At 35.1% G+C, this 27,858-nt stretch overlaps 1 protein-coding gene across 9 annotated transcripts in view; it reads right to left on the bottom strand.

Annotated features, from left to right (window-relative positions):
* TNNI3K (TNNI3 interacting kinase) overlaps positions 1 to 27,858 on the bottom strand; it is a 309,994-nt gene that overhangs the window by 267,128 nt on the left and 15,008 nt on the right. For 8 of the 9 annotated variants that reach the window (XM_033225301.1, XM_033225303.1, XM_033225302.1 and 5 more), the window contains exon 5: positions 9,792 to 9,902. The exons of the other annotated variant lie outside the window; for it this stretch is intronic. In XM_033225301.1, the coding sequence (XP_033081192.1) occupies positions 9,792 to 9,902 (111 nt within the window). The remainder of the gene's footprint in view (positions 1 to 9,791; positions 9,903 to 27,858) is intronic. 9 annotated transcript variants of the gene reach the window in all.

The following is a 27,858-nucleotide window of genomic DNA, read 5'->3' as shown; positions in this document are numbered from 1 at the left end:
CATTGAAAAAGAAACAAATAAATGGAAAGAATTTGTTCTGAAATAGAAGACTCAATATAATGGGGATATTAAATTTCCCTAAGTTAAACTGTACATTAATGTTTTATTCTACCTAGGATACCACATTTTTTCTTTAGAAATATATAACAGTAAAATCAGAAACAAAACAGAACAAATAAAAATGATTGCTAACCTTCCTAAAGTTTATGTGCTAGGTAGTGTCTAAGCATTTGACATATATTGTCATTTAACACATACACACACACACACACGCACACAACTATTATGGTGGGCGATAGTATAATTCACTTTCTAAAACTAGAAAATTGAGGCCGAGGGAGTATAAATTACTTTCCTATAGCTGAGAATGCATTGGGTCACACCTGAAGCCGGCATAGTACTGGGTCTTGCCCAAAGTCTGTGGTGACTATTTCTTGGCTACCACTCTTGTTTATTCAAGGCCTGAGGGCTCTTTAATCAGCAAGTGGTGAATCCTGCCAGGCCTGGGTCCTTCCCTTCAGCGCACTGGGTTCCCTTCTGTCCCAGGGTGGGTCTAGAAACGCTGTTGAGTAGCCAGGGCCTGGAATCAGGAGAGGGCTTCCAGAATCTGCTAGTTGCTTTATTTTACCCTAGCTGAGCTGGTTACCAAAGTTGCAAGACAAAGTCCTCTATACTCTTCCTTCTCCCTTTCCCAAGCAAAAGAAGTCTCTCCCCAAGTTGCATTGCATGGAGTTGGGAGATGGGTGATGCAAGTACTCCCTTGGTCACCACCGCTGGGGTCTTACTGGGTCATGTGCACCCCAAGTCCACTGGCTGCAAGCCCAGAAGGGCATCAGTACTTGCCCAAGTACTGTAGTCCTTGTGGCCTTTCAAATTTTTTCAGGATCCCAGGACTATAGTCAACCAATGGTAGAGCTAGCTAGAAGTCAGGTTCCTACTGCTGCAGTGGAGGCTTACCTTCTGGCTGAGACTGGTCTAAATGCTTCCTCCATGGGGGCTGGCAGAATTCTGCCCTGTATTGTTTTCCACTATGATAGGCCAGCATTGAATTTCAATGCAAAGTCCGACGATCACTTTGCTCTCTCTCTCTCTCCCAGACACATGGATTCTTTCTCTGTGCCATGCCGTGCCGCCAGTGAGGAAGGGGGGAAGAGTTTGGGCAATGCAAGATTGTCTTTCCCACCCTTTCCAGTGCCTCTTTTTTTTCCTCTTTTTTTTGAGACAGAGTCTTGCTCTGTCATCCAAACTGGAGTGCAGTGGCATGATTTTGGCTCACTGCAAGCTCTGCTTCCCGGGTTCACACCATTCTCCTGCCTCAGGCTCCCGAGTAGGTGGGACTACAGGCGCCTGCCATCAGGCCTGGCTAATTTTCTGTATTTTCAGTAGAGACAGGGTTTCACCATGGTAGCCAGGATGGTCTCAATCTCCTGACCTCGTGATCTGCCCGCCTCGGCCTCCTAAAGTGCTGGGATTACAGGCGTGAGCCACCACACCCAGCCCAGATATCTCTTTTAAATCTAATTTCTTCTAATAATCTTTAGGTGAGGGTGTCTTAAATTTGAATATGCATATGAATCACCTGGAATCTTCTTAAAATACTAATTATAGGCAGGTCTGAGGTAGGCTTGAGATTCTATTTTCTAACAAGTTCACTGGTCATACTATATTGCTGATCAATAAATCAGACTTTGATTAGGAAAGCTTTAGCCTATGAACTGATTACTAAAATTTTAATTACAAAAAGCTAACTGCAACTAAAGCATTAGAAACTTCTGCATTTTTACAGAGTCGTAACTGCTTAAGAATGCAAAGAGTGAGCCTGTGGGGGGAAGGAGGATTAATCATCTGGAGTAGGGGCCTTGTCCAGTACCCAGGTAAGAGGTGGCCTGCCAATTCAGGAAGAGGCCCCACTTGGCCACTTTCTCTCATGGGGGTGTTCCTAGCCTGATAATTTAGGCACATTCTTGTGACTAGAAGTGCAGTATGGGGACTTGAAGTTTTCGTTGAAGATTTCCTTCCAGCATTGATTTATAATGAAAATAGACAGATAGTAGAAAGAGAATTGCATTTATACTATCAGTTGATATGTAATTATATATCAGTCATATATAATTATAACATAATTTTGATAGAAATCAATCTTATTGAACATGAATGAACCTTGAAAACTTTACACAAAGTAAAAGAAGACAGTCACAAAAAGACCACATGTTAAATAATTCCATTTATATAAAATGTCTGGAATAGGCAATCTGTAGAGATGGCAAGTAGATTAATGGTTGTCTTGGCAGTGAGGGGTGGGTGGGACTGACTACTTAATGGGTATAAAGTTTCCTTTTTGGGTGACAAAAATATTCTAAAATTAGATTGTGATGATGATTATACAACTCTGCAACTATACTAAAAACCATTGAAATGTACATTTTAAATGGATGAATTATATAGTATGTGAATTTTATCTCAACAAAGCTATTAAAAATGTAATGCAGAAATTTTAGAGAAAAATAATAGAGCCCAAAAGAATGGGGACCATACAAAAAGGCACCAGAATATCTTAATGTGCTTGGTCTTTGAGATGGTTCAGATCTGCAGATATGGCATGTTTTCCTCACACATTCTAAGCTTCCATGTATCATGTCCAGAGCTTAAATTCTGGTCAGGTGAGCTGAGAGGTTACTGTTTGGATCAGGAGAGAAGCAGTGTAGCACAGTGAGTGAGAGCCGGCTCTGAAGCTAGGTGGCATGAGAAGGCCTGTTCTACAAATTTTTGGCTCTGTCACCTTGACAAATTACTTATTTTTACTTTGATTTTCTCATCTGAGGAAAATAAGGAGAAAATCTCAACTGAGGATTAAGTCAATTAATATGGTCAGTACAAAGTTATCTATTCAAAGCATTAACTATTACTTTGTTTCACTATTTGTTCTGATTCCAAATGGAGTTCACAAGGGACTATTGCCTATTCACAAGATTGGGACAGGCCTGCTACTGTTTAGGTAAAAACCTCATGACTACCTTCTCTCTAAAAAAAATATAATAATAATAATAAGAGAAAGAGAGAGAGAAACCACATTTTATAATTCTAAGCATTTTGTCATTTGTGCCTTTGGAGAGAAAACTAAAGCCATTATTAAAAAATAACTTACACAGAGTCCACGGCTTCTTGGTAAACAAAATTCTCTACTGAAACATTTAGATGATTTAGTAAAGAATGAATTGAAACAATACTGAGTGCATTTCCTTGAAATCAGAAATAAATTCCAAAATAACTGGGAAGCATTTCTGAAGCAGTGATTGGATAAATGTTTACAATTTGAAAATGGGATATGGTAGGATAGAATAAGTTCAACTATGAATAATGCTCTCACCTCACAAGGTGTATATGAAAGTACACTTTTCTGTAAAAAGAAAACCACTCCACAACCGCTATATATTATACATTGGTTTTACTTGTTTACTGCATGCCTTTCTGTTCACTGCTCAAACAGCTCAAACAATTGTCAACGGCTGTAGAAAACTGATTTGACTTCTGGCAACTGCAGAAACTACAGCACGAAACACCAGAGAAACAACTTTTTAAAGAGTTAGTTGACTAAGTATAAAGTGTTTTACACTTGTGATGTGAGTGTGTTGTGTTCTCATATACCTACATTGTACTTCCATAGGTTATGCCCATATAGTGAATGTGTTATAAAATTAGTTTTGAATCATTTAATGTTGCTTAATCATATACGTAGTAATGCCTGGGCTTTAGATAGTGACATACTCCATTTGTTTTTTCACTTTCTGAATACTTTTTTTTGTGTCTTGTGGGTATAAGCTGTGTTATAGCAATAAACAGAAGAGTCTCTGGGGGAGTAATTGCTCTTTTATTTATAAGACTACAGACGTGCAGGTAGATCACCAGGTTGGAGTCCCATCCAGCTTATTTATCTATCATCTGAATGCCCATGTAGATGTCATTCAACTTTTCCAGTCCTCAGTTTCCTCACTAATAAACTGAGTCTGACAGTAGTTATCTCACAAAACCACCAAATGACAAATATATGTGAATAATAAAGTACCACCAAATGTTAGCTAATATTTTTCCTTTTCCATGCCTGAGAAAGCATATGACTCACATTCTCCAACCCTAAAGGGAAGAGGATTTAATGCATGTTTATTGATTGCTGACAGGATCTTAGGCCTTGTACAAAGCAGCATATGCAAATGTATTGATAGATGGATGTATCAGTGAAAGAGAAGTATTGAAACCTGGAACAACTAATATTTGCCTACTCTTCAAAGCACAGTAAATTTAAATCTGAGTCCCAAATTGTAGTCAGCATGTCTAGGAATCTGCAGCACATGTTCTCTTCTATTATTGAAGAAGACAGCTGCCTAGTCAATGTAAATTTTATTGTAAGATTGTTTAATAGAATTCACAATTATGGGAGGACAAACACACTTGAGACACTAATGGAAGGTCTGAATTTGATATGTGGAGACAAAGAGTCCTGTCAGCCTTAGCATCAGCTATTGTTTCACAGAGAAAAGTGGGCAATAAAAGATAGTGACTATTAATGAAACGGAACACCCACTGATCCGTTGCTATTCCTGCTAACCATGATAATAAAAAATAGGAGTGGAATAAGCACCTAAATTTTTAGTATAGTAAGGAAATACTCGATGTATATTTTATCCCAATGTGCTCTACCTTTCTACACTAACCTTTTTGATACCCAGGATCCTTTAACTCTTGAAACTCTCCTAATTGTAATATTAAAATAATTCTAGTCCTTTTCACATCACTGAGCAATTCTTTGTTTCCTTCAGTGGCTATTCAATAATTCCTTAAGTCTCTGTGGAGATTCTCTTAGGCTCAGTCTTTGGACCATCCATTATGCCCAATATACAACTTTAAGCTGTTGTTATGGTTTTAAATATTATCTCTATATATAATCTCTAAAAATTTATGTTAAGCCCAAATGTGTCCATTAAATGTCATTTGTGTGTTTCTAAATGATTAATGAACATTTCCACTTGAAAATTTGGATGTCATCAGAAAATCAACATGTGTGGAGCTAATTGATTTTTCCTCCAAATTGAATCCGTTACCTAAGCTTTTATCTTTGTTTGTTTAATCATCATGTAATCGCACTAGAATTCATGCTAAATGATGTAGTCAAAGAAATCCTTTTAAACACATTACTTATCAAATCTCCAATTATTCTCTTGCCGAAATATTTTCTCAATAGCTCCCTATTTCCTATGGGGAAAAAAAAAATCACATTGGTCCTTTTAACTTTCTTTAAAGAGTGAGAAATTCTGTGTTCTACTAATCTCTTAATCTGCCACACCACCTACTCTTATGTGTTATATATTATACCACAGTAATTGCTTCTCTCATTGAATTAAACTCCTTAGACTTCTACTCTCCAAGTTTCTTTAGTCTGGTCCATTCTTAACACCTGATTTTACCTACAGGGACTCTTCACACTTTGTTTCATGTTATCATTTTACTCACTGTCCCTTAAATGTGCTTAGCTCATTCTTTCCTTCCTGTTTTTGGGCCAGATCCCTCTTATTTTTGCTGTTTAGTTCTCATCATTCTTTAAAGATTAGTTCAGTTTTAAATCCCCTCTCATAACTCCTTCCCTAACTCTTTGAGTCCACATTAATCTCTGATATGGTTTGGCTCTGTGTTCCCACCCAAATATCATCTTGAATTGTACTCCCATAATCCCCATGTGTTGTGGGAGGGACAAAGTGGGACATAATCGAACCATAGGGGTGGTTCCCCCAATATTGTTCTCGTGGTAGTGAATAAGTCTCAGGAGATCTGATGGTTTGATCAGGGGTTTCCATTTTTGCGTCTCATTTATTCTTTCTTTGCCTGATGCCATCCATGTAAGATGTGACTTGCTTCTCCTTGCCTTCTGCCATGATTGTGAGGCTTCCCCAGCCATGTGGAATTGTAAGTCCAGTTAAACCTTGTTCTTTTGAAAATTGCCCAGTCTCAGGTATGTCTTATTAGCAGTGTGAAAATGGACTTATACAATCTCTATCCTCACTAAACTCTTAACTCTTCTAATTTTGTGTTCTCTGAGATTTTCTCTATATTATTGTTTCTAATTATAGATAACCCCTAACTTATGAGGATTCAGCTTACAATTTTTTGACTTTACAATGGCGTGAAAGTGATACATATCAGTGAAAACTATACTTTGAGTACCCATACGACCATTCTGCTTTTCATTTTTAATACAGTATTCAATAAATTACATAAGATATTCAGCATTTTCTTATAAAAGAGGTATTCTGTTAGATGATTTTGCCCAACCGTAGACTAGTGTAAGAGTTCTGAGCACGGTTAATGTAGCTAGGCTAAGTTATGATGTTCAGTAGGGCAAGTGTGTTAAATGCACTTTCCATTATGATATTTGCCACTTGTGATAGATTTACTCAGATATAATCCCATCATAAGTTGAGGAATACCTGTATTCCTAATTATCAAACCTACTCTCATCCTTCCTACTCCTTACTTATAAGTATATTACTTTTTTACTTTTGAATTGCTTATATGTTTTTTCTGCATATTTATTTTGTGTGCCCAGTTACATTACAAAATATTTAGGGGGAAGATCTATGTCTTATTTTGTTGTATCATTCCTATATTCCTATATTCTAACCATTTATAGACAAAATAGGGGCTCAAAAATGTTAAATGAATTAATACATATGGGTAAAGATATATTGATAGTGAGTATTTACTACAATTATAATTGACCCTTGAACAACACAGGTTTGAACTGTGCGAGTTCACATATGCATGGATTTTCTTTCATTTCTGCTTCGCCAGGGACAGCAAAACCAACCCCTCCTCTTCCTCCTCCTCCTTAGCCTATTCAATGTGAAGGCAATGGCGATGAAGACCTTTATGATTATCCACTTCCACTTAATAAATAGTAAATATATTTTCTATTCCTATGATCATCTTTACAACATTTTCTTTTCACTAGCTTACTTTAAGAATATAGTATATGATACATGTAACATTAAAAATATGTGATAACAGACTGTTTATATTATCAATAAGGCTTCTAATCAGCAGTAGGCTATAAATAGTTAAGTTTTAGGGTGGTCAAAATGTATATATAGATTTTCAACTGTACAGGGGATCAGTGCTCCTAACTCCCACATTGGTCAAGAGTCAATGCTAATAGTTTTCAAAGAATAATCCAACAAATACATTCATTTTGAATATAATTATTTTAGATATTTTTGGGTACCTTTTTCTTTATTATTTGATCAGTAATTTAATTAGCCCCCCAAAGAAGAAGAGAATAAAAGCTAATGTATCTATACTGGCTTTTTGCCATGTTAGCTGTTGACTGTAAAAGTCATCAAATATCAGCTAATGAGGGAAGTCAGAAAACCCATGAAGAATTGCAAGGCAAGAGTAGAGATCTATTTGGAACACTTTGGTGAAGTTTGCCCTAAGTCTGGTAAAATCAATGTAATACCTTCTTCCATATTATGATTTAGAAAGAAAGAAAACAGAGCTATTTGAATAGAAGATGAAGAAACTAAGCTCTTAACCTCTTTGCTTTAGAAGCCTTTGTAATGCTATCATTCACAAATGTAATCAACATATTAGGAAAAAAAGGATTTTGTTTTGAAGACATAATCTGTCATTTTCCTGCATTAAGAGGTTGATCATGTTTTGCTAGAACTTAGTGTCTAACTCATAAATTATTTCCCCCAGATTTCTTAATGTTTACTACTCATTTACTTTATCACTGGCCTCAGTTCTTTCTTTCTTTTTTTGGAAAACATTTATATTTTAGTGAATCTAATGGAATTTCCCCTTTCCTCACAAGTAACACAAACTCACTTATATTTACAATGAATCTCACCAAAAGGATTTATTTTCCAGGAAATAAGGTGATATGGAAAGGAGTGGAAATGTCAACATGAAGGAAACTATTTTGCTCTCAATGAGATATTTTAATATTTATTGTATGTAAGAGCCCTTTGAAATGACACTGTTAAGAAAGATGGATCACATCTATTTTATAGGCTTCATGTATAATTTTATATGCAGCTCTATTTGTTCACAGTTTGTGTGCGTATATGTGTGTGTATTAGTGAAGAAGGTATAATTGAATTTGCAACATCACTAAAAGGGAGAAACATAACTATTTAATAATGATGACGTGAGACTTCTCATGTTTTACATTGTTGAGCTATTGGTGTTTCCACAATTGATAAAGTGTGACAATCATGGGATTTTGAGCAAAATGATCAGGGTTCCAAACATGGTTCTTTTCCTCAATAGCTTTGTCATTTGTCAAGACAATTATTATATAAGAGCCTTAGTTTTATATCTATCAAATGGCAGCGGCAATAAAAACTATTCCATGAGGATTTGTGAAGTTAGCCAAATCATGCAAATGGAAGTTCTTCCCATAATAGGATATATAAAATTAATACTTTAAATTTAAGACAAGATCCAGAGTCCTTCCTGTGACCTTTAAAACACTGTGTGATTTGGCTTGAAACCGTTCACCAGACCTTGTCTTCATCATTCTTCCTCCAGCTCACTCCACTCTAAAACTCTGGCTCAATTATGTCCCTCAATCTCACCCAGCTTTTTTAGGCCTCAGGGTCCTTGCAAGTGCCATTCCTTAAGCTTGAAATTGTTTTCTCTCCTTTTACATGGTTGACATTCTCATTACATTTAAATCTATTTTCCTATATCACCTCCTTTCAGAGGCCTTTACTGTATAGCTTATTTTAAATACTGCCCCCTTTTCTCGTTTTTTTCATTTTACCTCACTTTATTATTTTTATAGTACTTACTGCTAATTAAAATTATATAATATTTTCTTGTCTTTATTGTCTATTTTATTCTTTTTTTTTTTTTTTTTTTTGAGGCGGAGTCTCGCTCTGTCGCCCGGACTGGAGTGCAGTGGCCGGATCTCAGCTGACTGCAAGCTCCACCTCCCGGGTTTACACCATTCTCCTGCCCCAGCCTCCCGAGTAGCTGGGACTACAGGCGCCTGCCACCTTGCCCGGCTAGTTTTTGTATTTTTAGTAGAGACGGGGTTTCACTGTGTTAGCCAGGATGGTCTCGATCTCCTGACCTCGTGATCCGCCCGTCTCGGCCTCCCAAAGTGCTGGGATTATAGGCTTGAGCCACCGCGCCCGGCCTGTCTATTTTATTCTTTACAGCTAAAGTCTACAAAATGAAAATTTTGCCTGACTTTCTTGCTACTGTCATCCCAGCACCTAGAACAGTATCTGGTGCATAATAGGTGATGAATAAATATTCATTCAAGTAATACATAAGTAGATAAATGAGTGAATGATTTTTCATTTTGTCCTTACTCTACATTAAGCAAACGATAAAGTGATTTACATAAATTATCTAATTTAATCACTATAATAGGCTTACTAATATTCCTATTTTATAAGTGAAGAAAAGAGGGAGGTCATGAGATTCAGTAACTTTCCCAAGGTTAACATAGCACATTGTGGAAACTGAGCTGCTATAAAGCCTCTGTATATCTAGCTATGTTATTGTTATGTTAACTGATGATCAAATACACTGTAAGAAAATTGACTGAATTGACTAGCCAAAGCTCACTTATACAGCAAAATTTTATCCCAGTAAGAAATGAATGTGTTCAATAGCTAAAAAATAAACCAACCTGTAGAGTCTCAAAGACAGTATTTGAAAACAGTTAAGAACAAGAACCCAAAAAGTAAATAATCTTTGTTTTCACAGGTGCTAAAGGCGTGATTTACCTCTGGGTGGCCAGCTATTGTAGCAATATGGAGGGCAGTGAGGCCACCATATCCAACCTGCTGTATATCAGCTCCACTGTGAAGCAGAGAAGTGATCAATTCTGCATTATCCTGTAAGGAAACATATCTTTAGTGTTACTTTTCTGCTAATAACAAGTTCAAAAGCTGTGCAACTAGATGTATTGATTTTCTGCCTATCAGCCAGTTCGGGTGCTTAAAGGAAACTTAAGTGTGATTTCTAGTATAAGAGCACCTTAGATACCAGAGAATAGTTCTCAGATGGTGGAAATGTAGGACCAAATGACAGAGGTGTTCAGTTCTAATCAATCCTCTACCACTTGAATAAGAAAGACAGAAAGAACATTACCTCTGGTGAGACTCTTACAACCACAGACTCAGTTTTACATGTAGGTTACTCCAATGAATATGCTTTTCCAGCAACTAGAATTAACTCCCAGTGAGGTCAGGAATTTACAGAAACAGTTTAAAGGTTTATTTATTTTCTTTTAGAGATGAGGATGAAATATGCCATCTAAGAAGAGAGCATGAACCAAGTACTGAACAAAGTGCATGCAGCCCAGTAGGCTGTTTCTTTTATTTATTTATTTATTTATTTTTTATTTTTTATTATACTTTAAGTTCTAGGGTACATGTGCATGACGTTTATATCATGTATAACTCCCCAATGCAATCTCTCCCTCCTCCCCCCTCCCCATGATAGGCCCCAGTGTGTGATGTTCCCCTTCCCGAGTCCAAGTGATCTCATTGTTCAGTTCCCACCTATGAGTGAGAACATGCGGTGTTTGGTTTTCTGTTCTTGTGATAGTTTGCTAAGAATGATGGTTTCCAGCTGCATCCATGTCCCTACAAAGGACGGCTGTTTCATGATAGTTCAGTAATTTCTTCTTATCTAATACATAATATCATTAAATCTATGAACAATTAATTCATAGTATCTTTCTTAACTTGACTCGTTTTACCAGTGAATATGTTAGAACCATTATTTGAGCCTCTAAATGTGAAAAATTTGTGCAATAATTATTCTTACTTTTTTATAATATTATTTGTATTGTATTTCTGCCTTTGGAAATACATGAAATAATATTTATAATATTAATAGCAATTAACATTCATTGACTTTTTATTTTGTAATTCAATATTGTAATTTTGTTTTGTATATAATCTTTATAATACAAAGATTTCCATGTTTAAGCCTCAAAGTAGGAATTTAAGCCACAACTTCGATAATGTTTGGTCTATCAACACACCAAGTAGCAATAAGGTAAAGTCATAAGACAGGCCAGTGCATTTATGACTTACATACATATAATATCAAATACTGTTTGTTAAGAACACTTTACCATTAAAAGACAAAGTTTGATTTTTTAATGCTGTCACACCTACATAAAGGCCTACAAGAAGTCCTAAAAAATGAAAAAACTTTGGTAAAGAGCTACAAATAGTAAAATTAATGTTATAGTTTCCAAATCTTCTCCCTTTTCTACTTGCTTTCTCAAGAAAGTGAAATAAATATTGCATCTTCAACCTTTCTTCTTGCACTGGCTCTATATGCTTGAACTATAAACTTATGTTTTCTCCATTATAAAAAAAAAAAAAAGGTTTTTTTTCCACTGAAGCTAAGCTAATTTTATCTCTATTCTTGCCTTCATATTCCAACCTTCTGAAAAAAGATATTGAATCTGTTGACAGTTCCGATCTAATTTCTTTAGTAATCTTTAGGTAGGTATACCCAAGTTCCACATAAATCTCAAATGAGTTCATCATACTTATTCTACATTGAATCTTGCTTTTCTCACACTACTCTTCACTAAGGCAGATTATTTCCCGCTTCTCTTTGCATTGTATTACCAGGAGAAGTCACCATGACTATTTCTTCCACCTGAGGCATTAAGGACCTCACCAGTCTCCTGAAATCACTTCCTCAATTTCTAAAGGTAAACTATTTATCAAAACCAGTGTCTTTGCAGTCATTCTCTCCATGATTAGATCATCTCTCTCTTCTCAAAATTCTTGTCTCCTTTGCTTTCCTAAAACTATACATTCTTTGATTCCTTTTTGTTGCCTATTGTTTGTTTCTGACTGTCTTCTAAAAGTGTATGATTTGGAAATTTAGCTGTAAGCTCCTTTCCCATTCCTAAATCCCACTTTGGTAATTCTTACACAATTTGATAAATGCAGCTTTGGTCCTGACTTCTCTGCTAAGTCTGAGTCCCATATATTTTGCCTATTAATGGCATCTCAAATGCAAAATTCAAAATTGTTCTTGTAATTATCATTTATAATTTTCCCAGGCTGACTTGTCATCTAACATTCCTTACTTATATGAATGGCACTTTTTTATTCCAAGGGACCTAGAGTCCCTTCAGCTCAGTTTCGGAATTCTACTGGTTTTAACTGACTTATACTTCTCACATTTCTTCTCCTTATTTCTAGCATCATCCTCCATATCATGCAGCTTCCTAACTAGTCTCCTCGACTAATACTTTTTCTCACTGCAGTCCATCCTCCATACTATTAGATACATTTTCCTACATCCAGTTTTGATCATGTATTTCTCTCTTCAATACATCCTTTATATGCCAAACGAGTATTTATTGAGCATATCAAACTCTTTTCTGAGCAGTGGTGACACTGCAGTGAGTAAAGATAGTGAAATCCCTGCTCTCACAGAGCTTATATTTTACTATATTTATGTGAATGAAGAGACAAAAAGTAAACAAATAAGAAACTGCTATACAGTAGCTTAAAGTATCAACTGCTATGAGATAAAAACAGACAAATGATTAGATGGCTATTTTAAACTGGTTAATCAGGGAAAGCTTCACTGCAGAGGTGACCTTTTAGATAAATGGTAAATGGCAGAAAGTCACAATTTCAAGGATAAGCATTAAAATATGAAAAACAGTGCAAAAGTTTAAGACAGATATAAGTTTGTTGTGTTTGAAGACCAGCAACAAGACCAATGTTGAGTGAATGGTTAAACAAATGAAAAGAAGTTTTCAAGATGAGGTCAAAGATGTATAATCTTGCAGAACCTTCTAGGCCATGGTATGGGGTATTTGGATTTTTTTCCAAGTGCAATAAGTAATAGGGAAATACAATGAGAGAGAGATAGGGAAGAACCAGGAAGAAGCAGATTTTGAGGCAGAAGTAAAATGTTTCATTTTCACATGTTAAATTTGAGCTGCATATAATGCAGGGTTAAGATGCAGGTCATAGAATTAGCCTCCCTAATTAGAATTTCAGCTCTGACAATGACTATGTGAACTGGAGCAGTTCTGTCGCCCCTCTTTGCAAATTTTCTTGATTATATAAAAAGAAAAGAGTAATTATATCCACCTTAAAATTGTTCTGATAATACTTGTGAAGCAATTAAAAGGTACCTGGCACCACAATACTCAATACAATTCGTTATGATTGGACATGGGAGTCTGCGGCTCAGTATAATCTCAATGAATGGTACCTTCCAAATAAAATATTGATTTGATTTCATCACTTAGCTTCTCTTTCCCCTTTCCCTTTACCTCTTCCTTCTAACTCCACTCCCTCTGCTTCATGAGTTAGGCACTGAAACAAACAAAGGAGTAAAACATGGTAAAAGGCTGTACCAGTACTGGAAATGAGAGAAGTCTACTAGTTTAGCCGTGGATAGGCTGCCAGAAACTGAGAATTCCTCCTCCAGAGAAAACAGTTCACAGGAGTTAACTCTCACTTTACCAATAACCTTAGTGAAGGATAAAGGCACGAGTAGTCTTGAGATAAATAGGAAAAACACTGCCTTAAAACATTTTCCCTGCAGATGGTCGTAAATTTAAATGCAGAGTAGTAGGGAAGATCTTTTTAAGCATAAAGTTATATTTTAAAATAGAGAGAAAATATGATAGATTTGAGCAAATTAAAGTGTTAAAAACACAATAAGGCAAGTGATGAGTTGGAGAAATATTCACAACATATAAAACTGACAAATGGTTTACATATTTAATACATAAATAACTTGTATAAATCAGTAGAAAGAGGGATACTGTTTTATTCAACAAATATTTATTAATGAATGTCTATTTTATGCCAAGTGCTGTACTAGGCTCAATTAAAATAAATGTTATATAAATCACAGAGCATGTGAAACATTTATCTGTTAGGCAGTTTTAGTAAACACACATTTATCCTTTCCTCAAGTATCTTTGTATTTTCTCCTTATTCAGTCAATATTTGTGGAATTTTTTTAAAGTATATTAGAATTCCTTCAGAAGGGCAAATGGTAAGGTCAAAAGTTAAGAGTAATAATTTATCCTTTCATACCTTGGTTGGATTTCTCATGATTGACCTCTAATTGGTCTAAATACTTTTTAACTGAATACTACCAAAATAAAACTTTTATCTTATGCAGCTATGCTAAAGATAATAAACATAAATCAGTAATTGCTGCATATAAATTGCTTACTATGAGTCAAGTTCCATGAAAAGTGTTCTATATATATCCTCTCACTTAAGCTTCACAATTTACTTATGAGAGAAAATAATTATTAACCCTATTTTATAGCCGGTGTCACTCAGGCTCAAAGAATTTAAAGTGCTAACTGAACCTTAGTTTGTAAGTGTTAAAGGTAGATGCAAACCCAGATCTGTTGGACTCCAAAGTCAGTACTTCACTTCTGAATTTCCATAGTGGTTTTCCTGATCCAGTCTCAAGGAAAAAAACTTGAGAGGACATACTTTTGTTGTATTTAACTGATAAGCCTCTTACTCTATAGGAATATTTTGTCCTAATGGAATAATTTTAAGAGTCAGCAATATGGTACACCTCCTGGAAAAAAATTTCCTGTAAAATGGAAATATTGGGCACATTTCGAATACTCTAAGTTTGATCTCATTTATTGCTTGCAGTTTACCATATATAACAAACATCTAATGGCAATGTTTTTAAAAGAATGTCTATTAAGACTTGCTTAGAGAAGAGTCTTGTGGGAACTGGCAAGTTTCCTTTATGTACTCTCTAGCTAAATCTAAAGCATTATTATTCAATGTGACACACAGAAGCATCCTATAAGTGTGAGATAGATAAGCTCTTTGAGTATTTGTGTGTATCATATTTATTATTTTTAAACAGAAGAAAATCCATGTGCGGAAGAATGAGGCTTAGACAAAAAAGCACCCCAGCTATATCCTTGAGAAATAGAATTTGAGGGAGAATAGATCTCCCAAAATGTATGTAAATGGATAAAAACATGTTGTAATGGTAGTAAATGCAACTCTGTACTACCCATAAAACTCTAAAACAACGCTTACTTAATATCCTGCTTTGTTGTTAGCTCTGTGATTACTGCTATGGATAAAATCAAGATAAGTGACCACTGTATCACAGAGCTCAAATCCTCTACTACCGTATCACATTCATTTTTAAAATGTATTTATTAATAAAAAAAAAATTTCAACTTTATTTCAATATAGAAAATAAACTGATGTATAAAAATGTACTTTCTTCTGATTATGAACAAAATATACTTTCTGGTGGTTTTATGAGCATTCATCTATACTCAACCCACAGATATTTGCTTTCAGTGTCCCTTGCCCTTGAACCTGGGTGGATTGTGACCAATAGCGTGGAGCAGAGTGTTTCTTTTCTAAGGCTAGGGCATAGAAGACCACATAGCTTCCTTCCTGTTTGCTGAAAAACACACTTTGCAAACCCTGATCTACCATGTAACAAATCTGACTAACCTGTGTCAGCCATGGTATAAGAAAAATGCAGTCCACATGGAGAAGGTACATCGCTCATGAAGGCTCTCCAATCAACTGTTCTAGCTAAGTTCAGCCTTCCAGTTATCCCAGTCAGTGTGTTAAGCCTCCAGAGAATTCCAGTCTACCAGCTGATGAATAAACCCATTCATTCACATTTTCTCAGGTGAGGCTCTAAACATTGTGGAACAGAATCAAGCCATCCACACAGCATCCTGTCCGAATTTTTGAACTAAGAATCCATGAGAATAAGAAAATAGTTTCGTTAGAGGACCAAGTTTGGGATAGTTTGTTATGCTTCAACAGACAACCAGAATACCTCTGAGAAGAAAATGTAAAAAACAAAGAAAATGAATAAATAACTCAATAACCCACAGTACTACCACATAATCACTATTATTTATGTGTGTACCTTTCCCTTCCATTGTTTGTCCTATGTATGTATGTTTGTGCAACTAGATGGAGCAAAAGCTACCCCAGCAAAGCAAACTCGTGTTTCCATATTGATGGGCACTTCCTACATTTGTGACATGTTTCTTAACCTTTTGAGCTGTCAAGTTTTTGTCTGTAAAATGAAGATACAATTGTATCATTCTCATAGCATTGTTGTGAGGATTAAATCAGATAGTGTTGTGATGTGTTTAGTACAATGCTTGACACATAATAATTGTTATTATGTACACTATTGATCTAATTCCCCATATAGGTAATTTCCTTTTTTCATATATTGTAGAATCATGAGCATTTCCTCACGTGTGGCAGAAATAGATATGCCACTGAGACCTCTCTTTATGAAGAGTGTGGCAGGATGGTGGTTCGCTGGCAGCTTTCTGTTATTTCAAGATCCACTGCAGCGTTAGAGCTGTGTTCAGTCTCTTCTCAGGGTGGCCCTTACTCCCAGTCAATGACTGAGTAAGGTGGTGGTAAAAGAAGGGACTCAACATTTTTACCCCATGTGGCACTCCTTTCATAGGCAATTTTTCCTCTGGAGCTCCTCAATGGGCTGGCAGAGATTTTAGCAGATCTGTATTGGGATCTGACAGCACCCCATAACCAATTCTGTTTCCTTCCTTTTACTTTCACAGGTGTCACCTTCAAATAAATCTCTTGTACTCCCATATTCTTTTCAGAGACCACTTTTACAGAACCCAGTTAACATTCCATAGCATAAAATGTGTTTCTTTAATGTAACTTTAAATTGAGGCTGAACTGGGATTTGAAATCAGGTCTTCTGATTTTTAATATTATGCTTTTCTTAATACAATATGTTATTTCCCCCTCCCCCCATTATCCTTCAACTACTAATAATTTGTCGTTCGTGTATAAGCCCTGACTTTATATTCCTCATTTGTATAAAAAGAAATATAATACTTACCTTATTTATCTTACAAGTTTGTAATAAAGATCAAATGACATAATGTATGTGCAAATGCTTATAAACTCAAGATACTTACAGGTGTAAGCTTATATTCATATTAAATGTATCAGCCCCAAGATTGGCCTACCTCTATGAGAATATTCACCTTATGACTCAGCCCACTCTGCCCCAAGAAATGTTTAGTCATAAAATACTTACATTTCTTTACCTGTAGGGTTACAGAGTTGGACTAAATTCTTTTCTGTAATATCTTATTCACCTTTAATATTCTCTGAAGTGTCATAACAAACTCCAAGAAGGAGCTGAACCTGGTTTGGAAAGAACACTAAGTTTCTGGATATAAAATAGGGACATATAAATAAATGTTTTTAAAATATGTTTCTCTAAGTATATTTTTTTCTTCATCGGCATAGCAATTGTTAAAGTTTATGTGTTTTTTAAGGAAAAATGTTTTTTAAAAAAGCAATTTTGGAGGCGTTGAAGAATATTATTAAGTTTTCCTTTAGGACAAGGAACTATTCAGGGCTTCAGTATGAAATGTACTTAGTTCCAGGCATTAAAATTTAATGACTAGAGCTGCCTCATGCATCATAGACATCCCCAGTGAAAGTATCCATTAATCAGTATGAAAATAACTGCTCACTCACAAAGGCTCATACCTATACGTCTCTTGTTGAAATAATTTTGGATTTATTTTCACAAAAGATATCAGTTTTTAAGAGTTTCAGTGTGGTGGAAATACTTGACTTTGCTTGAAATTTTGGAAAAAAAAAGAAAAAGAGAGAAGTAACACACTCTTAGATTGAGTATCTGTACTCTTGCTTTAGACCAATTTTTTACCCTCACCTCTGCCAACCCTCCTTCTTCTATTTTCTCATTTTCCATAATGCCTTTCTCCCTGCAGCATGCTTCCAATTGGCCCTTGAACATCCTTAAATCATCTCTCATTTAATAATATAGTGATGATTTAACACGAAGAGGATAATAAGAATCTCTAGCTATTGCAGTGGGGTGGGGGAAGTAAATACATGCTACTTGAAAAGGCATAATGAATATTCTAATTTTTAAAATTTGTTTTTAGCTATAACGTAATATATGTTTTAAAGTTTAAAAATAATATTTAAACAAACTCTGAACTTTTATGTTTATACAAGGAGAAAGAGTTTAAAAAGGATAATGCTGTTTCAGTAACCTTCCTGATCTGGCCATTCCTCAAATATTGCCCAATCTTATACTTTTTGGAAGAGCAATTAATGTTTATAGCCTCTATTTCCCTAACTCGATTTATTTTCAACCCCAGTTTTATATCCTCTTCTCCCCAGAATTTACTAAAATATCCCTTAAAGAGATATCTGACAATTTCCTATTCTAGTGACCCAAATAGGACACTATTTTGCCCATTGTCAACCTGATTCTACCTCCCTTGAAATACTTTTCTTCTCCCCAGTTACCATAGAACTATAACTTCATTCTTCACTTATAAAACATCGATTTATTAATGTGTGTACATAAAGGGTTGTCCTAAGCACTCAGAATAAGATGATAAGCAACTTGGATGTGATCTCTGCCTTGATGATGCTCATAATTACTATCAGAGATTACAAACAGGCTACAAGAGGAATGGAAATATATATGGCTTAGCCTGTAGAGTATTTATAACTAAAAATCTGCATTAATGGCCAACATTTAAATATTAGGAAACTTCACATCATTTATGATTCTCTGAAATTTAGGGAAATAATGAGTCTACATTTTTACATGACAATGATTAACTGAAGCTGAAGAGTGACCATTCCCTTTACATGAGGCATATGTTTTCTACGTTACCACAGTCTTTGCCACTCACTCATATCTCAAAAATATTCAGTCTTGAGTTTAAGTTCCCATTTATCATTGTCTGCTGTATTATCCAACACTTTCATTTACTTATTCATCCTTAAAAATATGTGAGATTATGACCCCTAATATAGAGGAAAATATAAAGGTTTAGCTAAGTAATAATATACAGTAGCATACACAGTATAATAAGTACGTGTGCTAAGAGAGTACAATGCAGCAATACCTAACCCACACTTGGGAGGGATCAGGGAATGTTTTCCAGGAAATACTACTGTCTGCTATAAGAATTGAAGCATAAATTACAAATTACCATCTTCAGCTAGGATCCTATAAAGATTTTATTGAAAATATGTTCATTTAGAAAGAGACTATGAAATATTTCATTACTAAAAGGAAATGTGCATATAAACAAGCTATCTTAATGATTGCTCTAATTTATGAGTAAAAATTTTCTCCAGTTTCTTAAGTGAAAATCTACTATTAAAGTGTTTAAAAGTCTTCATTAACTGGAGAATTTAGTTAAATATGCAGAAAAGTGAGATTTTTTTTTTTTTTTGCGTTTTTTTTTTTTCTTCAGAGTACTTCTTCTTATTACTGTCTTGTCAAATTCCCGTTTAGGGAAAATGCAATCTTTAATCAGGAACCTTTATTTGCTCAAATGAAAAAGTAACTTAGATTTAAAAAATCCATTTAAGTTAATAAACATTGTAATCTGTCTTCTAAATCAGTGGTTCTCAACTGGGAGTGATTTTTGCCTCTCAGGGGTGATGTCTGGAGATATTATTGGTACTCACAATTGGCATGAGGGAAGTGGCTGCTGTCATCTAGAGAACAGAGGACAGGGATGCTGCTAAACATTTTTATAATGCACAGGACAGCCTCCCACAGCAAAGAATTACCCAATATAAACTGTCAGTAGTGCCAAGGCTGTGTAACCTTGGTCTAAATCGATAGCATTTAGAAACTATGAAACACTTACTTAGGGTCTTAGTTTCAGGATAGTTGAAAACAAAATTTCAACTTTGCAATCAAATATATGTGCTAAAGAGGAATAAAAAAGTCAAGATAAAAGATATTAATACAATGATTCAGGCTACGAATCGCCACCGATAGAAAACACAGAGTTTTCTGATGGGCACAGTTATGTAACAAAAAGTACTTAGGTCTGGTAAGCCAGGCAACATAGGTTTAGTTCGATTTTTTCCCCCATTCGGGTTCTTCCCCTTTGTAACACATATATAAAATGAGTTCTGTTTCTGAATGATTGGAATTAGAACTTGTAAGAAATATATAGGATGGGATAAATGACCATTACCATTCAATATCTACCTTTATCATATGAAATGTTAAAAAAAGTTAATGAATCAAAATGCTACTTCTTTCTCATGAAAGAAATTTCATTAAGTGACTTGTCTGCGTATTGAATGAGAGTTACATGTAAGGCTAAATTAGATGGGCTAATAGGATTTTGTTCATTAGCTTTCTCAATTAAGATCTTCTAAACTATATCAGAGGTCTCACTTTTTTCCTCAAAGTCTTGTGTTTCATTTTAGGAATACAATTTAGATGCCACCTAAAGAAGTATGCCCTATAGAGGGATTATAAATGTGACAGGAATCTTGTAATAAAATTCATTAGGTACAAAAAGAATTAGAAAATCTACTTATATACATTTATATCTAAAGATGAATGAAGTTTCATTCATGTTTAGCATGTAAATTTACACTGGCGGTATCAGTTCATATATCAGCTAGTCATGTGTCTCATATAGTACCCAAAGTATAATATATAAATACTCAAAATTCTACATAGGAAAGGACTGAGAGCTGCCTCTCTTTCACTTTTTTTTTTTAATTTTTAGTTATTGGGGATGTGCCATTGCTTATGTGAGCCAAAGTAAGTGGGTTTATACATTTTAATATCAAATTTTAACTGAATAGACACTTTAACTGAATAGACAAAATTGGCAGATATCTTTAAGAGAGTCCTGTGAAGAAAATATGCAACATATATATTACTAAGGTAAGAAGCAGCAAAGAAAAAGCTGGTACTTTTTTCTACCAATCTGAGCTCCATATAAATCAATGTTCTAATCTAATCATATTTGTAATAAACTTGTCAAAATATTTTATATTATCAGAAAGGCTATTTGAAATATAAATGTATAGCTACAAACTTTAACACTGATTGTCTTCCAAAGAGTAGATTTTGTCTTAAGCTATTAACTAATTTTTTTGTTAATGTATATAATTTATGAACACATGTATGCGTTTGGGGGTGCTAATTTTATAGAGTACATGATAAAAGATGTTTGGAGTCCATTGATCTAAATATAGACACCATTTCTTTGATATAGTTAGGATTACCCTTTCTCATCTCTTTAGAAGGTAATAATCCAGAAAATCCAATCCATTTCTTTTAATTTTTCTATGCAAAATGAAAAACATGTTAGTTTCCAATAAATGTCGAAGTTAGAGTTCAACAACAATAATGGTTAATTTTTATTAAGTATTTACTATATGCTAAGTATTCTGCTAAGTACTGCATATGATTTGTTTCCTTAAAACTCTAAACTACACAATAAAATAGATAATTCCATCTGCTTCATTTTAGAGGTTAGAAAATTGAGGAGCAGAAGGAAAACTCAATTTGCCTAAATATGCATAATTAGCAAGTCTCATAACTGAGATATGAACAGAAGTAGTCTAGCTTCTAAGCTGACAGTCTTTCTTAAGCTACATAATATCAATAGATGTCAAGTATTGTTTCCTCTAATGTTTGGACACTCATTAATTTCCAAATATTTCTTAAGGATCCTTTACAGGCCCCACATACTGAGGAATCAAAGAAAAAGACTCAGTCCCAGTGTCCAAAGTTCACAGACCACCAACATTTGAAATATGCAAATAAATAATTATAAGTGCTATAATAAAATATAATGTAAACTTAATAATTGAAACCCAACAGAGAGTGCAATAATATCTGTCTGCGAGTTCAAGAAAACTCAATTTATCTTGGTTTTAAATAAGCAATAATTTTGCACCAGGAAAAGAAATTTAAAAATATTTAAGCAGAAGAAATTATAAGAACGAAAATAAAGATGTGTAGAACTGTTTGGCCTAAAGAATGGAGTTATCTAAAATGGTCATCTTCAAACTTTAGTCTACAAATACATCAGCTGGGATTTCTAAAAACATATACATTCTGGTTGTGATGCTTAATTTTAGGTGTCAACTCGACTGGGTTAAGGGATGCCTAGATAGCTAGTAAAACATTATTTCCGGGTGTCTGTGAGGGTATTTCCAGAAGGCATTAGTTTTTTTATTTGTTTGTTTTTAAGACAGGGTCTTGCTCTATTGCTGAGCTGGAGTGCAGTGGCACAATCTTGGCTCACTGCAACCTCCACCTCCCGGCTTCAAGTGATTCTCCCACCTTAGCCTCCCAAGTAGCTGGGACTATAGGCGTGCACCACCACACGAGGCTAATTTTTGTATTTTTAGTAGAGACAGGATTTCACCCTGTTAGTTTCAAACTCCTGAGCTCAAATGATCCACCTGCCTCAGCCTCCCAAAGTGATGGGATTACAGGCATGAGGTTCCATGCCCTGCCAGCATTTTCATTAGTAGACTGAGTAAAGAAGATCACCCTCACCAATATGGGTGGACATCATCTAATCTTTGGAAGGCCTGAATAGAACTATAAGGTAGAGGGAAGGTGAATTTGTTTATATTTGAGCTGAGACATCCATATTCTGCCCTCAGACATCACTGATCCTTGTTCTGGGGCCTTTAGACTCAGACTAGGATTTACACCATAGGCTCCCCTGGTTCTCAAGTCTTTGGACATGGACCAAATCATACTAACAGCTTTCCTGATTCTCCAGCTTATAGATGGAAGATCGTGGGACTTTTGAGCTTCATAATAGTGTGAGCTAGTTCCTATAATAAATAGGTCTCTAGATAGATAGATAGATAGATCCGCCAATCTTATTGGTTAAGTTTCTCTAGAAACCCTGAATAGTACTGGTTGAATATGGCTGGATAGGAAATGAGAGCAGCATTTCTGAAATCTTTTAGTTGAGATAGATGCTACTGATCATATGACCATAATTTGAGTTGCCACGCTTGAACAGTAATCCTCAATATGTAGAGTTAGATTGCTTACATCAAAATTCCTAGGTTGTTTGTTAAAAATTTAGATTCCTAGAATACCCTAGATGAACCAAGTTAAATGCGAGTAAAGTAGAAAGGGAAATATTCATTTCAAACATATAGTTACTTTATGATTCTCATGCAAATTACACTGAAAACCATTAGGGTTGAACAGGCAGAAACTACAGGAAAAGAGTATGGAAAGTGATTCCAGAAAAGTTATAAATTAAGGAATCTTGAATCTGATAGCATAGATTTTTGTTTCATTCAGATCATTTTGGAAGCAATGCAAAAGTAGATATGGGCATGACAGAACAACTTATATAGACTTTCTCTATTTGCAAATAAAATCTACAAAATGGAACAAAATATATGAAGTAACTGTTCTCAAGCACTGAAGAACATGAGCAAAGAGCTGTCACACAATATCCCATGGCAATCATGGGATATTGTGTGATTCCATGGTTTTCTGCTGAAATACTTTTCTGCCACAAAGCACAATAGGAAGTCTTACTGAGTTAAGAGTGTAAATGAGAGTTCTGATATTATGAAGTGGCTGTATTTGTGGAGCAGGGAAACTGAGAAGCAGCAGCTGCACAAAGAGGACACCGCAGAAATCTGCATGGAGATCCATCATGAATCCTTGAGCTGGGCTGCATAAGCATGGAGAAAGACTCTGAAAGATCTAGAAAAGATCACCTGATTTATGGCTAAAAGGTGAATGGTGGTGATACTGGAGGTCATGCAGTACTGGGGGATTTTGGAACTCCTGTCAGCTAAATGAAGAGACTTTACTGAGTCTCTCAGTAAGGCTTGAGAATTCAGGTGACATACCAAAAAACCATACTTTAGGAGTAAGCACCATGTCCAGGAGTGTGAACCACATGCTAGAATAAGAGTATGCCAAGAGACAGCTGGGTGCCGTGGCTCACGCCTGTAATCCCAGCACTTTGGGAGGTCGAGGCGAGCGGATCACGAGGTCAGGAGATCGAGGCCATCCTGGCTAACACAGTGAAACCCCGTCTCCACTAAAAAATACAAAAAATTAGACGGGCGTGGTGGCGGGCGCCTATAGTCTCAGCTACTCGGGAGACTGAGGCAAGAGAATGGCGTAAACCTGGGAGGTGGAGCTTGCAGTGAGCCGAGATTGCACCACTGCACTCCAGCCTGGGCGAGAGGGCAAGACTCCGTCTCCCCCGCCCCCCAAAAAAGAGGTATGCCAAGAGGCTAAGTTCAAACTGAAATAGATTCAGCCTAACAAAATATCAAATCAAGACTGATTTGATTGAAACATATCTACCAGAAATGCAACTGCCCACCAAAAATGAAACAAAAACAAACAAACATAAAAAAACCTCAACATTCTTTAAAGGAAGATGACATGATAAAGATTTCCTATAACACATAATACATAATCTCTAACTTTTGATAAAAATTAATTGATATATGAAGAAACAGAAAAATGTGCTCTGTAGTCAAGATGAAAGAGAAACAAATACTGAGCTAATTCAGATGTTGAAAACAGCAGATTGGACATTTAAAGTAGTCACTAATAATAGGTTCAAAAACTTGAAGGAAAGTATGGAAAAATGAACATGTGTCATTATAGCAGAGAAATTGAAATTATATCTTAAATAATCTTAATAAATAAAAAGCCTAGAATAGAGAAGTAAATAACCAAAATGAATAATTCACTGGTGGATTATCAGATGGGAGATAGCAGAGAAGTGGTCTGTGAACTTGAATTCAAATAAGTAGAAATAATCTAATTTGGAGAACAGAAAGAAAGAAGATGGAAGAAAAAAAGCAGACTCAGTGATATGTGGAAAATTATCAAACAATCTAACAAACGTATTTTAAAAACTAATGGTCAAAATTTCTGAATTTGATGAAACCATAAACTTACAGGTATAAAAACTCGATGAATCTTAAAGAGTTTTAAACAGAGAAAACCATATGTAGGATTATTATAATCAAACTTGTGAAAAGCATATTTTCTCTCTTGTTAATTTATTTAAAAGATATAAATGTTTAACACAAAAATTCTAATAATATATTTAGGTTCTTATCATGTATAGATGCAATGTATATGGCAACAATGGCACAAAGAATGAAGATAAAATGAAACTATACTAATGGAAGGTTCTTATATTTTAAGTGAAGTATATCAATATTCACAGGGAGTGGACTATGAAATGTTGAGAATTTATAAGTGTATTGTAATCACTACAGTCATAAGTTAAAAAATGCAGAAAACTTACTCCTCAAATGACACTGTTATGAAAATGAAAGGAGGCCGGGCACGGTGGCTCAAGCCTGTAATCCCAGCACTTTGGGAGGCCGAGACGGGCGGATCACGAGGTCAGGAGCTCGAGACCATTCTGGCTAACACGGTGAAACTCCGTCTCTACTAAAAATACAAAAAAACTAGCGGGCGAGGTGGCGGGCGCCTGTAGTCCCAGCTACTCCGGAGGCTGAGGCAGGAGAATGGCGTGAACCCGGGAGGCGGAGCTTGCAGTGAGCTGAGATCCGGCCACTGCACTCCAGCCTGGGGGACAGAGCAAGACTCTGTCTCAAAAAAAAAAAAAGAAAAGAAAATGAAAGGGCAAGTCATAGACTGAGAGAAATTTTTGCAAAAGTATATTCATTAAAAAAATTGTATTAGAATAAAGTTCTCTTACAATTCAAGAAAATAATAAGCAAAATTAAAAATGGGAAAAAGAGTTAACAGACACTGCATTAAAAAATAAAAGATTCCTAATAAGCACATAAAAACCTCTTTAGTCATCAGGGAAATGCAAATTAAAATTATAATGCCATACTAAAATTCATCCAATAGAATAGCCAAAAAAAAAAAAAAAAAAAAAAGAGAAAAGACTGACCACACCAAGAGATGGAAAGGATGTGAAAAAACTACAACTCATACCTTGCTGATGGGAATGTAGGAAGGAATTGCTAGTTTGTTAAACAGTTTGGTAGTTTCTCATAAAATTAAGCATGTATTTACTATGTGACTCAGCAATTCCATTTTTAAGTTTTTAAGTATTTCCCAGGAGAAATAAAAACATATGTTCAAACAAATACCTGCATGTGAGTGTTCAAAATAGCTTTGTTTATAATGGTCAAAATCTGGAAAAATGTCCATCAGTAGGTAAATGGTAAACAAATTGTGGTATATCCATATAAGGGAATACAATTCCACAATAAAAGCATTAATTACTGAATATACAACATGAGTGAATCCCAAGAGCATTATGATAAGTGCCAGAAACCATATAGAAAAGAAAACATACTGGATGTAATAAATTTATTTAAAATTCTAGAAAAGAGAAAACTATAGTGATAGAAAACACTTGTTTCCGGAGACCAGGTGAGAAGGAGATTGACTGCAAAATGGCATGAGGGAACTTTTTGGTACAGTAGAAATGTCCTATAACACGATTGTGATGATGGTTACATGATTACATACATTTTCAAAAGTTAACAACTGTAGACTTAAAATTGATAATTGTATTCGGTACATATTAAACCTCAATAAAACTAAACCCTGTAAAAAACCCAACAAACTAAAACAAAACAAAAAAAAGGTGTATGGAGATTAATCATTTACATGGTATTAAAAAGCTAAATATCTGCTTCGGTTTTATTAATGAAAGCAGAGATTATTCATTAGAAAATATCCAGTCATGATGTCAGAGGCGTTCGAACCAGAGTGAGCTACTCCATTTTGAGTGAGGGCTAGGAAAATAGGAAAATGAGTCTGAGACTTACTGGGTTACATTCTCAGAAAGTTAGTTATTCTTAACCTCTAGATGTTTATGGTTAAGGGAACAAATTAATAATGTTTACTGAACAGACCCAGACATGGGAGTGTCCAGATATCCTGATATCTGTAGAACAAAGGCATTCCTAATTTTGCTTTAAAGATAATAATATCGATTCTTGCAAAATATAGTAATTAAGAAAATTAATATGTTATCACAAACCCTTATAGCAGAACACATCTCCCCATATTTTTGAGCATTGTACCTAGGGTGGATGTACTCCTCCTCTTTCAGGAACGTCCTACTCTGTCTATGGAGTAGCTATCTTTTCACCACTTTACTTTCATAAAAAACTTGCTTTTACTTTGCACTGTGGACTTGCCCTGAATTCTTTCTTAAGGGAGATCCAAGAAACCTCTCCTGGGCCCTGGATTGGGACCCCTTTCCTCTAACGATTAGTCAGGCCCAGCATGCCAGGGTGTATAATTGAAAGAGCTATTTGATGTAGTGAACAAAAGGATGGGAGAGTTATATTATTCATTTTGTGAGTGTTATGAACAAAATAAAATTTGATTGTAATACCAAAAAAAAAAAAAACAAAGAAATATGTATAAATAAGTGGTATGCATGAAAAATATTAAGATAATAAAATACAAGGATTGGGTGAGAAATTATTTCAGAGTAAGGGAGATTACAGAAATAAGAAAACTGAAAATGCATGATTGTGGATTGAATCCTATCCCAGACAAGAAAAAATAATCGATAAATGACACAATTGGGACAATTTATAAAACTGGAATTTGAACTATAGGTTATAATATCCTATCAATGTTAATATCATCTCAATTTTTTTATTTTATAATTGCATTGGAGTTATATAAGTGAATTTTCTTGTTCTTAGGAAATGAAGACTGAAGTGGCAAGAGTGCATGTTGTATACAATTTACTGTCAAATGCTTCTAAAAAAACCCAGAATAATGGAAATGGGACAAAATGCAAACAGTTAATGAACCTGGATAAGGAATTTCTTGTACTATTCTTGCAATTGTTTTTTAAAGTTTGAAATAATATAAAATTAAAAGGTTATTAATACTATATGGGGGTGGGGAACTGAGCCCCAAATTAATTATATACTTACTGGAGTAGTCCTGTCAAGGGATAATTAGGAGTAGGTTTAA

This window comes from Trachypithecus francoisi, unplaced genomic scaffold, assembly GCF_009764315.1.
Source record: "Trachypithecus francoisi isolate TF-2019V2 unplaced genomic scaffold, Tfra_2.0 Lachesis_group12, whole genome shotgun sequence".
Classification (NCBI taxonomy): Eukaryota; Metazoa; Chordata; class Mammalia; order Primates; family Cercopithecidae; genus Trachypithecus; species Trachypithecus francoisi.
Note: the sequence above shows the minus strand (reverse complement) of the source record. Positions and strands in the feature narration are given on the sequence as shown.